Source organism: Antechinus flavipes, chromosome 4, assembly GCF_016432865.1.
Source record: "Antechinus flavipes isolate AdamAnt ecotype Samford, QLD, Australia chromosome 4, AdamAnt_v2, whole genome shotgun sequence".
NCBI lineage: Eukaryota > Metazoa > Chordata > Mammalia > Dasyuromorphia > Dasyuridae > Antechinus > Antechinus flavipes.
Window position 1 is genome coordinate 1,743,140 of NC_067401.1, and position 17,771 is coordinate 1,760,910.

Here is a 17,771-nt window from a genome sequence, read left to right on the forward strand (position 1 = left end):
GCCTCAAGGCAAAGACACGGAGCGTTTCTCTTTTCTCCTGAAGAGGAGGACCATGACATCAGAAAGGCGATGCCTTAACTTAGGCATGAGTTGAGTTAAGCGAGGGAGGGCTGTGCAAGGTCGCCAGCCTCAGTCTCTCCTCCAGGGCCATCTGGCTCCAGGGGCAAGAGATGGATCAGCACAGCCAGAGATGGCCCCCGGGGGCAGTGGGAGACCTCGGCCTTTTAAAACCAAGGTCTTTCCAAGGTCTTAGTTTGTCTGAGGCGATGCCCATTTAGTGAGTAAGACTAGTAGGACAAAAATAAAAACAAATCAATAGAAAAACCCAAACATGCAGCCACCAATCTAGGACTAAATGGTGACAAGCCCGTGGCTAAGACCAGCCGCGTGCTGCTGGCAGAGGCCCTCGGCCCCGTCCTGGCTGTGGAGCGGGCTCCTCCACTGACTGGGTTATCAGAACGGGTCAGCGCCAGGTGGTCCCGTTCCGTGCCGCAGAACCCCAAGTCCCTCCAAAGACACAATTGATTTTAAGGTTATGTGAACCAAGTAGGGTTTTAAGCCTCCTTAATATGATGGAAGAGGGATTTCTTTTTCATCACTGACTCCTCGCACATTTCCCTAAAGGTTTCGTGTTTCTATATAGAGCATCTCACGAACGATTCATCTGGAAAACAGTCAGCTGCGTGTCTTCTCTAGCCGGATGCGCTCCCCTGGTTCCATGTTGTTTACAGACGTTGTTAAAACACGTGCAGAGGCAACCGGGGAAGCAATAGCTACTTATCCAATGAGCACATTCATTTTTCTGGAATGGGGAGAGGAAAAAAGCCATTCCCCTGCTTTGGGCTCCCGGAGGAATCGGCGGCCTCAGCCCCCAGCTCCCTTAGCGAGTCTCATCTCCGCTCCAGCTCTGGGCAGCTGAAAGCTCATTTTTTGTCTTCTCTTTTTTTCTGCAGGAAGTTGGAAGCATCATTGGGAAGGTAATTATTTCCTGGAATGTCTTCCTTTATCTCTCCATGTTCTGATCCGGTAATGCCTGATTATATTAATTGTGAGCACACATTGGGTAAATTGCTAGTCTGAAATGGCAACTAAAAATAATCCTCGGTTCTGTAACAAGCCCCGATGTGGCCAAGAGCCCCGGAGACTCTTCAATTCTCCTCCCGCCTGCCTTCATTGCAGACCACGTCACAACCATGCTGGTCTATTTGCTTTTTAAACACCAGCAAGGAGGAGACTTGACAGCCTCCCTGGTAATTAATGGCTGTTCCACAGGGCCGCTCCTCACGGGGAACCTAAGCCGCCCGGCGTCAGTCAGAGCCGTTTTGTCTTGCCTTATTCCCGGGACGAGCTGAGAATCAGTGGCAGCAGCCTCTGGCCATGAGCTTTGACCAGGAAACGGCGACAATCCCAGGCAGTTTCTGTTTTCTCATGGATCTGAGCGGTCTCAGATCTGAGATCTCACCTTGTCTCGGTCAGAACCGAACTCAGACCAAGCAGCATTTGGTGGGTGCAGAGCCGGCTGAAGGCCCGACCCCTGGTGCCTTCTCAGCCTGGCGGGCCAGCTCTGGGACGCGGCCCCCTGGCACCCACCGGGCTCCATCTGCTGCTGTTTAGAAACGATGATTTTCTTACACTCAGAGAGAGGAGGAGGGGGCGAGCTGGTCAGAACTGCAGCTGGAATACAGCTGGGAGGCACGTTCAGAACAACGGACAGCAGGCAGGATGCAAAGAAGGGCCACCATCCCAGACCCAGGGGAACTAAAACAAGGTGGTGGGATGAGGGATAGGGCAGAGAGCGCCAGCTCTGGAGTCAGGGAGACCTGGATTCTCATGCAGCCTCCCTTACTAGTGCGATTCCAGGCAGCTCACTTCCTTAATGCAGTGAAAAAGAAAATGGCAAATCCCCCCAGCGTTTTTGCCAAGGAAACCCCCACGTAGGAGGGTCCAGGGGTCACGAAGAGTTAAGCACGGCTGGACAACAACAGGAGGGCAGGGTTAAGAGCCTTATGGGCCATTGAGTCCGACCTCCCACATTTTACAGTTGAGGAAACTGAGGTCCGAAGACTTCTGTGACTTACATGAGGTCGGTCACTCAGGAAGTGAGAGGAAAAGCTGGGATCCGAATTCAAGTTCTCTAATTCTTAATCTAGTATTCTTTCTACTGCTGGGGATAAACGTACAGTCACATACTCAGGGATCTGATGGCTTCCAAGTTCGAGATCTAGGATCAATAACCAGGCTATTTGCCATTCCACCCCACCAAAAATAAACAAAGCAAAAAGGATCTGGGGCTGGCAGTGGCCCACAAGCTCCCCATGGGAGAGCAGTCCCAGCAGAGTCCAAGCAGAGGTTAATGCAGCCAAAGGCCAGCGGAGGAGGGACCGGAGTGGGGCTCGAGCCGCTCAGGGCAGGGAGGACCGGGGTGGGCTGCCGAGCATCCAGAGAAAGGCCGCGGGGATGGGAGAGGCTGCAGTCTCTGCCACGGGGAGTATGAAAGGAGCAGGGGAAAAGCACAAAGACGGAGGAGGGCCCCGAGCCACCTCCGGGAGAAGAAAGACGCTTGTTCTGGAAGCAGCAAGGGGCAGAACCAGGAGGGCCTGGGGGAGGGAGCACTTACGACCAGTGGGAGGAAGGACCCCGTTCTGGGAAACTGGGAGCACTGGGAAAGTGGGCTGGTGCCCTCAGGCGGTCCCATGCTAAGGTCCCCTCAGTCGGAGGCTCAGTCTCTTCTGGGTGAATGACCTGATCATAAACTAACCCAAGAAAAGGCGTTAATAGCTGTGTCGCCACAACCGATCCGGGTCCTGGAGCACACCTGGCCGTCCATGACCCAGGAACGCGGTGACTCTGGCCCAGCCCACTTTGGCAGAGTCTGATAAATCTCTCTTTCATGTGAGAAAATCATTTGAAAACAGGTGTTCCTATCAGTCAAGTCTGAGGGTTTGTCAGTTAACTAGAAGGGGCGCCTTTCAGGCTCTCCACTGTCTGAGCCATCTTCAGTCAGACAGGAAGGAACGGGCTCCATGAGCAAAGGAGACGCAGGCAGACGGGCTGTGTCCTGAGGAAGGAAGGCTGCACGTAAAGGGCCTGACTCTCGCTGCCCACCGATGTTGCTGGGGCAGGTCACTTAAGCTCTTTGGGCCTCAGTTCCCTCATCAGCAAAACGGGAGCCCTGAACTCCACTGCTCTTCTCGCGCCCAAGCGTCGAGTCCCTGTCAGGTTTGCACTGAGTGTCCGGCCTGGGACCTCCCCCCAAAGCCAAGCTCCCGGGGCTGTGCCCGCCGAGGCTTCCTGGCTCTCCTCTCCTCAAGGAGCGAAGCCGCTGCCTGGGCCGGCCCAGCCTGGGCCCTGGGGCTTTCCCCAGAAGCAGAGATTCCCAGCCTGGCGGCCCAGCACCTCCACCGCCGGGGGGCCGCGTAGGAAGACTCCAGCCGCCTGAAACGTGGATGTGATCGCTCCCTTCTGTTTTCTAACTCTCGTTTCAGAAAGGGGAAACGGTGAAAAAGATGCGCGAGGAGGTAAGTGGAATCAATCCATTCCGGCTTCTAAGTGACCTTAGGGGTCACCCCAGACAGCATCAACTGTGTGCGGGAGGGCCACGGACCCCGCTCTATCAATGGGAGGGAAGGGAGGGGGGGAGGAGGAGGGACTGCCTCCTCTCGGGAGGTCCCAGAGTTCCCGGCGAGGGCTGGGATTGGCTGCCTGAGCCACATGTATGCACAAACGTGCACACACGCACACACACGTGCCCACGCTCCCCTGTACGGATGTGCACAGAGACGCTTTCCCACAAGGGCACAGATGCACCATTTGCGAGTGCAATCCAATAGGCAACTTGCAATGTCCCCCCCACAGCTCGGGCCCTGGAAACCCTCACGGGCCGAGTCCCAGGGGGCTGATTGCCTTTCCTCGGCAGCGGGGGGCTCAGAGCGAGCCTTCGGGAGCCCTTGCCCCAGTTTGCTATGAAAGGGACGGGGGCAGGCGGGACCCTCGACAGCTAAATTCCCTTCTGAGGATTTCCAGGCAACAGAACCCGAACCCTTGCGCTTCCGCACTCACAAACGACCTGACCAAGCATTTGGAGTGAATGCTCTCTCCTAAATAAGACCCTGAATGCGGCCCACGGGATTTGCTTAATTCCTTCTCCTAGAGTGGTGCGAGAATCAACATCTCCGAAGGAAATTGCCCAGAGAGAATTGTGACCATAACTGGCCCCACTGACGCCATCTTCAAGGCTTTTGCCATGATTGCCTACAAGTTTGAGGAGGTAAGAAGGTCCCCTCGCTCTCCCGCCATGAACAAAATGAGCTCAGGCACCACCTGGGTCACCCCATATGGAACCCCCTTGTCAGCCCCAGCTCGCTTGTAGAGGGAGTCGGAGCTTCAGGCTGTGTTTGCTCTAGGAGTTCCATTAAAGCCCCTCTCCCATCGCCATTGAGCCTCTCCATATAGAAATGGAAACTACTGCTCCCGACAGCAGGGAGACCCTCCTGGACGCTGTCCCCCAGCTTGGCCCTGAGCTGCTTTTTCTCCAGGTCCCTGCGGTTCCCCTGAGCCCGGCTGCCTTCTCCAGCTGAGTCTGGCTCCATTAGCAGAGCTGCTGCATTTCTGGTCTTCCTTCCACATCATTCCCTCCAAGTCTGCTCCCTCTCCCTCCAGATTCTGCCTACGTGCTGCTTCTCCTAGAGCGATAGCGTGCCCCAAGGTCAGCCCAATGCCCCCTGGGCTTCCCCTTTTTTGTGTCACCTCAAAAGCCCTGCTGAGAAAATCTGGGGGAAGGAGCTGCAGGGGCTGTTGCTCGCTGAGCTCCAGGAGGTGACGGGGAGGCCGGAGAAGCTGGGACCAGAGCAGGGTTTCTCTAATATGGCCCCCAGTGTGCTCCAGTTTCCTCGAGGGAAACTCGGGATGCAGTCGTAGAGGAGGAATGCAGACTTGCTGAGCACCCGTCCCCTGTGAATAGCACTGTTTTGAAAGCCTTTATATGGTGGAATCCTTTTTCAAGAAATTCAATTTTCTCCTTGTCAAGGTCACATTTTACATAAAAGTCATCTCATTTTCAGGCTTTCCCTCGTGACCTCTCAGGGCCCTGTGACCCCCACGTGCTGTGACCACTGGCGTGCCCTGGACGAATAGGCAGAGGGAGCACGCTCTTGGTCTGGGGAGGGAGAAGACCGAGCGTATTCCAATCCCAACTCTGCCACTCTCCCCATGGGGGACCTTGCTTGACCTTGCTTCTCCTCCCAACAGTGCTGGAGGAGGATCTGGGTCAAGGACAATGGGTAATTTGTGAAGCCCTGAAGTCTCAGGGGTGATTCCTCCCACTCCATCCTTGGCTACCTCAGTCTCCTTGGCTGCTTTCCAACACAATCAGACCCGTATTACATTGCCTCCGACAGGATCTGGCCCTTAACCAAACCCTCCTTCATTTTTTTCTTCCCCTCCCAGGACATCATTAACTCCATGAGTAACAGCACTGCGACCAGTAAGCCACCAGTAACACTAAGGTTGGTTGTCCCGGCCAGCCAGTGCGGGTCACTGATTGGCAAAGGAGGCTCCAAGATCAAGGAAATCCGGGAGGTAATGGGAACCCCCTCTTTGATTCATTCAGTTGGAAAGTTCTGTGCTGTGGCAAGTCTGCTGCTCTGCATGGAAGAGAAATAAGCCATTCACCTCCACCTGAAACAGAATTCCTTCCCACCATTCACACCTAAAATAGAGTGAATCAATCGAAGCTTCCTAAACTCCTGCTCTTAATACAGTGCCCCGTGCTCGGGACAGTTGATTGGCTGATTGAAGGATACACTTCCAAGGGTCATGTGGGAATCTCTCTCTCTCTCTCTCTCTCTCTCTCTCTCTCTCTCTCTCTCTCTCTCTCTCTCTCTCTCTCTCTCTCTCTCTCTCTCTTTCCCTCCCCTTCTCTCTCTCTCCCCCCCACCTCTCTCTCTCTCTCTCTCTCTCTCTCTCTTTCCCTCCCCTTCTCTCTCTCTCCCCCCCACCTCTCTCTCTCTCTCTCTCTCTCTCTCTCTCTCTCTTTCCCTCCCCTTCTCTCTCTCTCCCCCCCACCTCTCTCTCTCTCTCTCTCTCCACACATACACACACACACACACACACACACACACACACACACTCACACTCTCACACTCTCACACACAAATCTCTCCCTTCCTCTCAGCTCTTAGAATCAAACAAAAACAAAATGAACAAAAATTAATAGCCCCTAAATGCGTCCATGAAAGAAAGATGCCCTTGAGCCAAGTGCCCTTGAATGTGATGCGTTCTGAGGACCGAGGTCCTGAGAATGGAGAAGGAGAGGGCTCATGAGGTCACGGATTTTTAATCAAAGAGGATGCGAGTTTGAAGGAGGTGAGTGAGGATTTTGATAAGTAAAGATGAAAGCACACATGTACACACATGTGCAGCCATGTGCACGTACACGCAGCCCAAAGCTGAGAGCTGGGTTTGGGGGAGTCTTCTCCTGACATCTGATCTCCAAGTGCAGAAGGGCCTCAGAGACCTCATCTTGGCCAAATCCTCCATCTGGCAGGTGAAGCCCCCGGGGCCCATCTGCCGCTGAGAGGGACCAGACAGTGATGAAGCAGCCCTACTAAGCCAGAAGCCCGAGTGACTCCGTGCATTAGCAGCCAAGGCCCATCGGGCTACGGAGCATTCCCCTGGGCTTGAGCTGGGTTGACCAGAGGAGCCCGGGAACATGGTCCCTTCTCGCACTCACTCCGTGTGTCTCCCAGCCTTGATTTCTCACTAGGTGAGGGGAGTGTCATGGTAAGGGAGGAGCTCTGGATGGGAGCTCTCTCGCTCTGTGGGACTGGGACGAGCCGTTCTTTCTCGGGGCCTCCAGAATGCCCAGTTCTAGCCAAAGTGCAGCAAACATGACATCTCCGTTTAGTGGAGGAAGGGGTTCCTTCTTACTTCCCTTGGCATAAGGTTTGGCCTTTCATTCCTTCATGGCCCCATAGACAAATGATGAGAAAGCAGCAGACTTTGCCCTCTATGGAGGAGACCAAGCATCTCTAGGATGAGCCAGTGAAAGAAGACCTGGGTTCAGGTCCCAACCACCTGTGTGATCTTGGGAGGTCACTTAATCTCTCCTGGGTTTGGTTCTTCTTTTGTACGATGGGATGCTTGAGTGAGACGACCTCTGGGATCTCTCCCAGCTTTAAGTCACATCGTAGATCCCATGGACTTTATAGTGCAGCATTCTCCTTTATGTCTCAAACTCCATCTAAACCCACTTCTTCTCAAGGTGTAATCAGAGGAGATAAAATTTCCTACATTTGGCGAAGATGATTAGCCCTCTATTGAGACGCCTCTTGGGACTAAGTCACGAAATGTTTCCCATCTGTTCCGTTTGCTAACCCACTTTTTTCCCATCTATGCCACTATATCTTTGCTCTAGCTCTGTCCATCAAATTATAAGCAGCCCTCCCATCAGAACCGTTCCCTCAAATCGAGATTAAGAAAAGGAGCATTTTGTACTTTGTTTAATATTCCAGAGCATAGTAAAGGTGCCATCCAAAGACCAGTGATTGTTTGGGAGAGAGACAGAGAAAGCCGGTCATTGTATTTTGCCACAGCAGAATGGATGTGTATGGGATTTGCTAATGATAAAACATACAGGGCACATCTTAAAGCAAGATAGCGGTCTCAAGGAAACTGTTTGTCTTTTCATTTCTGCTGATCCAACAGTCGTCTTTCTCTCTCTTCTTCTTCCAATTTCCTTGTTTTTCCAGTCTACAGGTGCTCAGGTTCAAGTGGCGGGGGACATGCTGCCCAACTCGACAGAGCGGGCAGTGACCATCTCGGGGACCCCCGACGCCATCATCCAATGTGTCAAACAGATCTGTGTGGTGATGCTGGAGGTACAGTCTGTAACAGTGGGGGTAATGTATAGCGGCTCTCAACCTAACAAATCTTACCACTGCAAACCACCGGGCGGCCATTGATTGCTTCCATTGATCACAAGCCATGGGTTGGCCCATTTCTCGTTTCCTGGTAGCATTCCTTATCCTCTTCAGACTATTTGTTTGCGCTTAAGACACATGGAGGTGTTACGTTTGGGGACCTGGATTCAGGCCATCGTCATTCATCTGTGACTTCCTCTGAATCCATATGGAATATTGAGGGGAATCAGCTGTAAATTTCTGCCCCAATTTGAAGGACTGCAGTTCTGCTTCCCCCCAAAGTAATCTAGCATTGGATTGGATCTTAGAGAGGACAGTTGGTCACCCAGTGTCTGCTTCCTCTTTGGTCATCTCTGGTGACCCAAAGCCCAGCCCGTGGCAGCTATATTTGTTATCTTTCAGCATAAAAAAAAATCTTCAAATATTCCATGCTGCTTGGAAAAGGACCCGAAAAGCAGCCAGTCCCCTTGAATTTGGGAAATGGAAAGCAACTAAGGAATATTCTAGAAACCAGAGGGAATGGTTACCAGGAAGCTTCTCAGACATGTCCTGGGCGTATGGATGGGAGAAATATGTGTCCCAGAAATGGTTCTTTAGGAGTAATATTAAAGAACACAGAATGTGTGTGTGTGTGTGTGTGTGTGTGTGTGTGTGTGAGAGAGAGAGAGAGAGAGAGAGAGAGAGAGACAGAGAGAGAGAGACAGAGACAGAGACAGAGACAGAGACAGAGAGCTGAGCACTTATTTTCAAGACACTGTAGGAGACACAGAAAAGGATGTAACATGCTCCTTTCCTCAAGGGCCTAACAGTGAGAAGCTGGACAATGCAAGAAGCCCAGGACAAAAGTCATTATCATCCAAGAGCCTAACGAAGTTCCATGGGAACTAAAATGTGCACCGATGACCCAGGAGAAGAAATGTGGAGTAATTAAGCAACAACAAGATGGCACCTCATGGAGGATTTCTATTATGGTCATCATGATAGTCAGAGTTGCTTAGGAAAACGCCCAAACCACAGGTGACGGGAGGAAGTGCTAAAGAAAGAACAGCTCAGGTCCAGAGTTCTCTGTCTTTGCATTATTTATTCTGCTTTTATCCAACTAAAATGGGCACTTAGGAAAGAGAAGAGAAGGTGGCAAATAGGAAAGATCATGCATCAAGCCACAAGACTCTCACTATTTCCTCCAACTCCAGTGACCTTCATGTGGCAGAAGAGAGATTCTGGGTTCTCTTACAGTAACCCAAATTGAATGTCTGCTTTCAAAAGGCAAGGACCTGATCTTGACCAACTTAACTTAAGCTCTTGCTATATGAGGTAAATAGTAATATAAAAGGCTCATGTGCCTAGGGTAAGGACAGTCCAATTTTCACTGTATTTGACATTTTCAGTTCTTCAAAGATATGGCTCCAGCCCTCCTCTCACTTACAAAGGCTGTGACCTCTCTGTGCCCAAATCAATGGCTTTATGGGATGCTATGGTAAATAATAGTAATGATTATAACAATAATAATAGCAAAAAATACTTAGTGTCAAGGCTTCTGATGATGGACTCCCAGAAACTTAACTCAGAGAACTTCAGTGGAGGGACAGTGGGAGCACTGGCCCAATGGGTTCCATTTTAACAAAATGGGAAAGCTCAAGGTTGGAAAAGGTGCCATTTTCCTCATTATATGAAGAAGCAATGAGTTCTAATCCTTTCAAGGTAATCAGTCTACACTGATGTGAACACCTCCATTGCTTAACTCTTGAAAGACAACAATAACAAAGAAGTTAATATTGAAATTATCATTCTTGGATCATTCAACTCTTGAAAAACTATTGTAATGATGTTATTCCTTTTTGTGATATTTTTTCCTTCAAGGTCACTGACCTTGGCCAGGCCACCCCATGCCTTTTCTTTATCTGAAAGAAAAGGAGGTTATATTTGATGGCCTCAAATCAGCTCTTAGTTTAGGAACCTACAATCCTATTCTTAGAAACTTTTGAAATTGTCCCAGCACTTGCTCTTGTCCTTTTAAAGCCTCCCTCTCTGCCAGGATTTTTAAAACATTAATTGTACTGTAAGTTGTTTTAAGTAAGATGTTTTCTTTGAAGTGTAATATTCAGTGTGTCACAGGGAAAAACATCAAACTCTTCCCTGTTTTCTTCCATAAATTTCTAGTTCAAACCACAAAGCCGGCAATGTTTCCATGATCTGCCCAAGAAGGGGAACCCTCTTGAGAATCTGATGCTGACTGTTAGAGACTGCCCTGCTCTTGCTCAGCTGCATCTGTCTGATGGACTTTGTCATTCTGGGTACTCCTGCAAGACTGCCGATGTCACCAAAATTTCTTGCCTCTTTTAGAAAACTGTCATACTTTATTCCTAAGGAATATATAAAATGGCACATGTATGTGTACATGTATGTTGAGTAGATTAATTTAGACCACTAGCCAATCATATGTATTTTATCCATTTTGATACATCCATGATCTCTATGACACTGCTCCCTCTACTAGGCCAGATCATGACCCACTCCACCTTCTTATCCAGTCTGATCCTTGAGTCCTACAATATCCACAGAGAATCTCTCCCCCAGTCAAGAATCATTCTTGGACTATGCTTCCCATACTGCTTTTCTCATCAATGACTTGCCCCCTCTCATATCCTATTATACATGTCACTGCTTCTGAAGCACAGGTCATTGGTAGTGAAGCTACAGTCGCTTGTATCCACCCTAAAACTTTCTGCCATCTTGAATCGTATGAAATCACTTTGGTCCATAATTCCACAACTTCAAGCAAGCATTATTATTAAACCATCAATGAACAAGGATTGGTTAAACATTACTGGGTGGCCAGTAGTGTTAAGCACTAGAGATAACTATTGATTTGGGGGCAGGGCAGCATAGAGCAAATTGGGATCTTTGAAAGCAGGGAACAGTTCCTCGGATGCCATCCATGCTGGTCTCCTCTTTTTTTTCAGTTTGGGATTCAGATCATGGCCCATCCGCAGTACTTATTGGACACCAATTTACTTGATGATCTTACTGGGCTGCCTAAAAATCATGCAAATCATGTGGGCGATATGCAAATGTCATCCATTGTCTTTTACCTGTGTGGGTTGATAGGACAAGTTCTTTTGAGAGGCCATAATTTTCTTGAAGAAGTTCCATAATTTTCTGGGGCTCCCTGCAGCCAGAACATTTTCATGGGAAACAGGATCATATAAAGAACCTCACCATCTATCAAGAGGGGTTCTTCCATCTGGGTAGGGCTGCACAGGACATCCTCCATGACAATGGCAGATAATTCTGATGAGCATGTATCCTATTTTATGCTGTAAAAAATGAGGTTGTAATTATCTCTGTGGCCATACATGTCACTGGTATATAATGGAATAGGAATACATTTATGGGAGACACCTCATTGGAGGGAAAGTCTTCAAGATTTGTCATTTTTACCAGATCAGGTTTTTTTCTTCTTGTTATAATCAACAAATAACAAACAGAGCCAGATTGTGTATTCTCCACGCCTCCTCAGTTCAGTCAATTGTGCAATTGTAAGGATGCTGTCAACTAGAGCAAGAGTCTACAGATTTTATTCCGTTCTGTTCCATTCTGATAATTTCATTAAGGACACTCTCAATTTGTATATAAGTTATTCTTACAAACATTTATAGAGATGAAAAATTGGACCAGTCACTCACTAATTACTGATATCAACTCGGTTACATTCTTTGGGGCGATAATACAATCTGTGGTTTTTATAACTGTTCTTTTGCATTCTTGAGATAACTTTAAAATGATCCAAAGTGCCTATTAAATTGAGTTGCCTGTAATAGAAATTTCCTTGGTAAATATTTGGTCAAGTCATACTTTCCCACTTAATTTTCTTGAGCATCATTGTCACTTCTAATTTAACAAATTATATACCAAGGAGGAAGGGTTCGATGTGATGGCTACATTGACACCAAATATAAGAATACATCACTACAAAAGTGCTAGCTAATATGTTCCCTTTCATTCCTTCACATTATGTCTAATGCATTAGATGAAATTTGGCTTAGGTGAGTCTCTCTTAGGCAAATTCTCTACAGGTTTCTTACTTATACTCATATTAACTACATTCTTTGTTATAACCAATGTTTTATGTCAGTTAAACCCTTCTGAGTATTAGTAATAATCAGAATCAATGACTCTACCTTTATCTGTTCCCTATTTTTCATTGTCAGCAGCTTGTTTAAATAGGTCAAATTAGAGCTGTTGATATCACACATAGCTTTTTTTTCCCAGTTATTGTTATCATTGTTGTCAACAAGACATTACCTATTTAATTTTGTTGTTGTTATAGATATAGTCAATAAAGACCATGACTCTAACCAGTAAATGATTTGACTGAACAGTTATTATGCTGAGATTATGCTTACATCAATAAGCAATCATTTCCTGTCAAAATTAGAGCCATTTTTTGAGTGGCAATGTTTAGTTTTTAGCCATATTCTAGGGACTTCCAGTTTTCTTGGTCAAAGAAGTATTCAGGATTTACAGGTGTAAATTATAAGCCTTTGGAGCATTATTGGAGCTAAAGCTTATGTTCTGATACATTTGTCTCCATTAGCCTAAGTTCCTACTCTCATATTAAAGTCACTGAATAGCTTTTAAAATTGATTTTATGCTCAATTCACAAAACAAAGAAAGCATTTCCATTAAAAAGTACATTTTTAAAAAAGAAGACTGCACACAAAACTGCTTTACAATGTACAACTTGATATTTTCTCCAAATATACAACAAAATTATCATGCAAATTTCTTTTTTTCCCTTTTTCTTCCTTCCTCATTCCTGCCCTAGGTTTGGCTACATTAGACACAAATGTGTGTGTGTGTGTGTGTGTGTGTGTGTAAAATTATTATATACATACTTCTGTTAGTTCTTTCTTTGGATGCCAGTAGCATCTTTCTTCATATCTCCTTTATTTATAATTTGTGTTTTTATAATAGCCAAAATGACTTAGTTGCTCAAAGTTGTTCTTAAAATAATATTGCCATTACTGTATACAGTGTTCTCTTGGTTCTGCTCATTTCACTCTTCAACATTTCTTACAAGTCTTCCCATGCCTTTCTAAGATGATTGAGCTCATCATTTCTTGTAGCACAATAGTATTCCACCACAGTCACACGCCACAACTTGTTCACCCATTCCTCAGTTGAAGAGGATCCCTGCAATTTCCAGTTCTGTTCATGGAAATTGTTGAATTGCTTTGGAAGATCTTGCCAAGGACTTCAGAGCATGTCTCTACTCCATCCTCTTTAACCAAGTCGACACATGAGGGCAATTCTCTTTCTGCTCATTTTGTATATGAGTATCGGGAGCATTGCAACATGCCAGCTTCAAGTATCTCATGAAATGATATTTTCCATCTGCTTTGGAGTACAGGATTAAATCAATTCTACAGACTTCTCTTTGTCTCTTGGATCCATCTTTGCATTGAGCTACAATATTTTTGTCTTCAAGTTTCATTTATATTAAGACGGTCAAGAAGATATCAGTCCTTCTACCCCTAACATATCAACTCATTGATGATCAAACTTCTAGAGTACAATAACTTAATTAATGTTTGGAGACAGTCTGAAAACAGTAGGACTCTTAACTTCCCATTCCTTTCCATCATTCTGCCCCTCATCTCTGGGGATATTATTGCTCAAAGAATTCAAAATTTGGACTCTGGACTGCAGGTGATCCTCTTTATTCTTGAATAAGTTGGCCTTGGATAGCATAGACATTCTATCACTAGGACCCTATTGGAGAGCCAATTAGAATCTGCCTGAATGATAAACCATTGAGATACCATTGAGAACCATGAGCCAAGAACCAAATGAGGTATGAGAGAATTCTTGGGGAGCATTCAACTCCTCAAAATAAAAAAAAATTGAAAGCCTTTTCAACTTGCTGCTTATGATAATTTCAAAGAGGGTAGGTAGCTAAAGGGGTTTGATCACATAATTACAGCTTCCCAAGCAATATTAACTGATGGGAAAATGAGAAATCAAAAAAAAAATTCCCCTCTAGCTGGAAGAGCAAGAGTTACATAGAAAAAAAGGCTTTCATTATCCAAAGTGAGTCTCAGCTGAGCTCTTTAGCCCAGTCAGTCATCACCACTGGTCACATTGCTATCTACAAGGAAAGGCCTGCTAAGTGCTGTGGGAAGCTACAAAGGAAGAAGATCCTATTTTTGTCTTGAGGAGCTTGCTAAAATGTTTCAAAGCAAAAACAGAAATGCTACAGAATCACTGAGTTGGAAGAGAAGCCAGACCCCAACTAGATTGATCTCTGTCCGAATGGGAAAGAAGGTGGCTCACGCCAAACACACTCCAAGAAGTGTATACAGAAATGGCACGGGCAGATTTCAAAAACATTAGGGAAAGAGGAAGAGGAATAGAACGTCTCAAGCAGTGTGATTACACACCCTGGAGGTTGGTAGTCCCTCCTATTCTAAAGCAAAATCTTCCCTGAAGAGGATATAGAAGAGGTCGTGGGAAGGTAATCAACAGTGAAATTGTGAAAACACCTCATGTCATGAAGTTGAAGATAGCCAAGGTCACTGCAATGGCCCACTGACAAAAAACTTAGACCTTCGAATGGAAAACGAGTTTGGAGGGGAAAACAAGGTTTCCACACTGCCTTTGCCTTTGGTGATCTTTGATCTCGGTTTCATGAGCCCCATTGGAAACAAGAAAGATCAGAACTTCTCCACAATAAATCCCTACTGGGGAGAGTCCTGGAAAAGAGAGCCCCTCAACAATCCACTTGGGTAAGTGGCAAAGGCATTTATTTCACTGCCAGCAGCCACAGACTCGGTTCTGAAGTGGTCTACATGTGGGCTCAAGTTGGCTCCCTTAAATCTGTTTGTTTTTCCCTCTGGTAACAAATCCACAGGTTGAACGCTAACTAACCATCTCAGGAAAAATGGCCAATTATGTATGTGAGCCCAGGTTGAATTGGATTCTCGGATATGTATTCTAAACTCAGCACGTCGCCAAGACAAGGATTACACAGAAGTAGTTCAGTGAAGATGAAAGCCACAGAATCTCCAAGTCAACCTTTTTAACTGGACGTCAAAGGAGTGCTCAGTTTTTAATGTCATGAGATGGGAGAAATGACACAAGCTAGGGGGCTGACTCTTCTTGGTGACCCAAGGAAATCGGGTCCTGTTGAAAGTTGGGCTGTTGTCACTAAACTTCCATGCCATATTCACTCCACACTCCATGGAACAAGGTTTCTAGGCTACTGGAATTCTAGGCACGACAGTTTGAGAGCTCTGATAAATATGGCAGAGAAGGCAAAGATCTCATCATTCTGATATCGGAGCAATGAAGTCGTGTCCATACAAGGATCAATTTAACAAACTGGGTGTGGGGGATGGGGTTTAAAGGGGATGGGAGAGCAGTCTTCAATTGTTTGAAGGACTGCCATTTAGAGAAGGGTTTGCCATCGGTCTGTTTGGTCCAGGAGGGCAGAACTGGAGTACTGAGTGGAGGGGGCCAAGAGGCAGGAAAAGCATCTTAATAATTAAAAAGTGGAAGGGGCTTCCTTGCGAAGGATTACTAATCCATCTAATGGCCTCCAAGCACATGCTGGTTGACCTCTTCTAGGGAATGTTTATGGGAAATTCTTGTCTAGATTGGATGAAATGCTTGTGAGGTCTCTGCCAAGTTGGAACTTCTTTGAATCCAGGAGAAGCAGCTGAAAGGAGAGGTTTGGTGCTGCTCCGAGCTAACTCTACCCCTAGCCAGCTTTCAGCCCCCGCGAGCCAGAATGTTGGGCTCCTAAACGGCACGAAATGAGCTGTAGAGAGGAAGGCCAGGTGAAAGCCAGCACTCTGCCTGAGAGGGGGTCTAAACTGCCTGGTTTGGATCTGTTGCTTTGTGTAGATTCCCCCTTATTGAATTCCTCACAGTTTGAATATGTGGCCTTCAGGGCCTGGAATACGCGAGGCATTGGGCTTTTCTGGGACATCCCAAGTGCAGGTCTGCGGTACAGTAGCCGTGACCTCTCTAAATCCCATCCGAGGCATTATCATCTCTGCTGAGATCACCATCCATAGGAAACGCTTTGTGAATGTTCCACCTCCATGCACTCTGGCCAGAATGTCCGCAAGCCCCCTTTCTCCTCCTGGGAAGTGAGGGCGAGGGCAAGCAGGAAGCCAGAGGAATCCCATGTCTAATCACAGCACCTTCTACAAGGGGGTGCTCGGCTCGGGTGGCCTCGGGAGAACAGAGCTGGCGCTCAGCAGCCACCCAGCCCAGCCCTGGAATATCGGTCCTTGTCGAGACACGTGTCAGAAAGACAAAAAGCAGCCTTCTTAAGGGCGCACCGGAGAGCCAGTCTATGGTTAGGGTACTCCTCCTGTACTTCAGGGCAAGATGGCTAGTGGCCTTCAGAGGCAGGAAAGAGCTCTAGGAATGGGCTGGGCAGGGCTTGGCGAGTTTCCGATTTCTAATCAGACAGACGTCATGAGACCACTAGGTCCCAAAGGAGTAGGGCAGATGAGAATGGCCTAAAGAGAAGAGTTCTCTGGGGACTGAGCCCAGAAGGTACGGTGGGGGAAAATCCTCAGGGCAAGGAAGGTGAGAGGAGCCTCCCCCGAAAACGGGGCCTAAGAGTGCATCCTCCTCCCTCCTGGCCCCCTCACGCGGCCGGCTCTGGGGTCCGCCTTGCAGCTGCCCTCTTCGGATGCGCGTCAGGCAGGGCTGGCCTGCGGATCCCCGAGTGCTCCGAGTGAGGAAGGAGGACGGGCTCCGAGAAGGCGACGCCTCCCTGGCCTCTGCTGGCCCTGGCTCGCTGCGCGCTCTTAACTCTTCTGACGGCCATCTCCAGAAAGCTGTTCTAATGTTCTCTCTCCCTCTCCTTGTCCCTTTTCCTAGTCCCCACCGAAAGGTGCCACCATCCCCTACCGCCCAAAGCCCGCCTCCACCCCTGTCATTTTTGCAGGTGGTCAGGTAAGAGCCGACCCGCTTGCAGCCTCCACTGCCAACCTCAGCCTATTACTGCAGCACCAGCCGCTGCCCGTTAGTGCGCTCAGGTTTTCTCGCCTTCTCACTTGCATGGTCTCGTCCCGTTCATAGCATGCCCATGCAGCTGGGCACAGAGCTCTGCGCCATTGCCATGGCCGGCCAATCCAGTCCAAATGGGCCCTGTCCACCTGCCGCTTGATGGGAAAGCACCGGGCTTGCCTCCTTTGCTAGGATGTGAACTGAGGAAGGGGAGACTCTTGTACCTAGCTATCTCTTTCTGTCTATCTGTGTCTGTCTCTCTCTCCCTCTCTTCTCCTCTCTGCTCTCTTCCTCCCTCCCTTCCTCCTTCCCTTTCTTCCCCTTCTGTCCCTCTCCCTTTCTCTCTGTGTCTGTCTGTCTGTCTCTCTCTTTTTCTGTCTCTGTCTCTTTCTTCCTCTCTTTCTCCCTCCCACCTCCTTCAAAAGACTAGAGAAGACAGATAAATAGTCAATGACATAATGAACTGAGCAGAGAGATTGGCTTAGCGTCCTCAGAAAGGAATACTTGAACAGAACCATGTTGTTTCCCCATCTATGAGCATGGCTGATGACCAAGTCCTGAAATTCATCTCTATAATTGTATATCATTATTTCCCTCTAGTTCTCTTCCCAGACTAGTCCTAAAAAACATTTTCCTTTGTTACTAAAGTTAGTCAACAGCACCAAGTTTGTTTTAGTTCCATTCCAGACTTCTAATGGCCTGTCTGTGGTAAACTGATCTGAAAAGCAGCGGACCCATTTCTAGGCAGAAATTTTGTCTTCCACGTCCCATAGTCCTGGTGTCCTATCCTAATAGGGGGCCCCCATGAGGGCTGGATTCTGG

General features: G+C 47.6%; 1 protein-coding gene across 23 annotated transcripts in view; it reads left to right on the forward strand.

Moving 5' to 3' along the window:
• PCBP3 (poly(rC) binding protein 3) overlaps window positions 1-17,771 on the forward strand; it is a 308,429-nt gene that overhangs the window by 243,556 nt on the left and 47,102 nt on the right. For 12 of the 23 annotated variants that reach the window (XM_051998342.1, XM_051998341.1, XM_051998330.1 and 9 more), the window contains 6 exons: window positions 954-977; window positions 3,486-3,518; window positions 4,151-4,267; window positions 5,446-5,577; window positions 7,749-7,898; window positions 16,821-16,964. In XM_051998342.1, the coding sequence (XP_051854302.1) occupies window positions 954-977; window positions 3,486-3,518; window positions 4,151-4,267; window positions 5,446-5,577; window positions 7,749-7,898; window positions 16,821-16,964 (600 nt within the window). The remainder of the gene's footprint in view (window positions 1-953; window positions 978-3,485; window positions 3,519-4,150; window positions 4,268-5,445; window positions 5,578-7,748; window positions 7,899-16,820; window positions 16,965-17,771) is intronic. The other 11 variants (XM_051998337.1, XM_051998335.1, XM_051998334.1 and 8 more) reach the window with 4 other exon arrangements.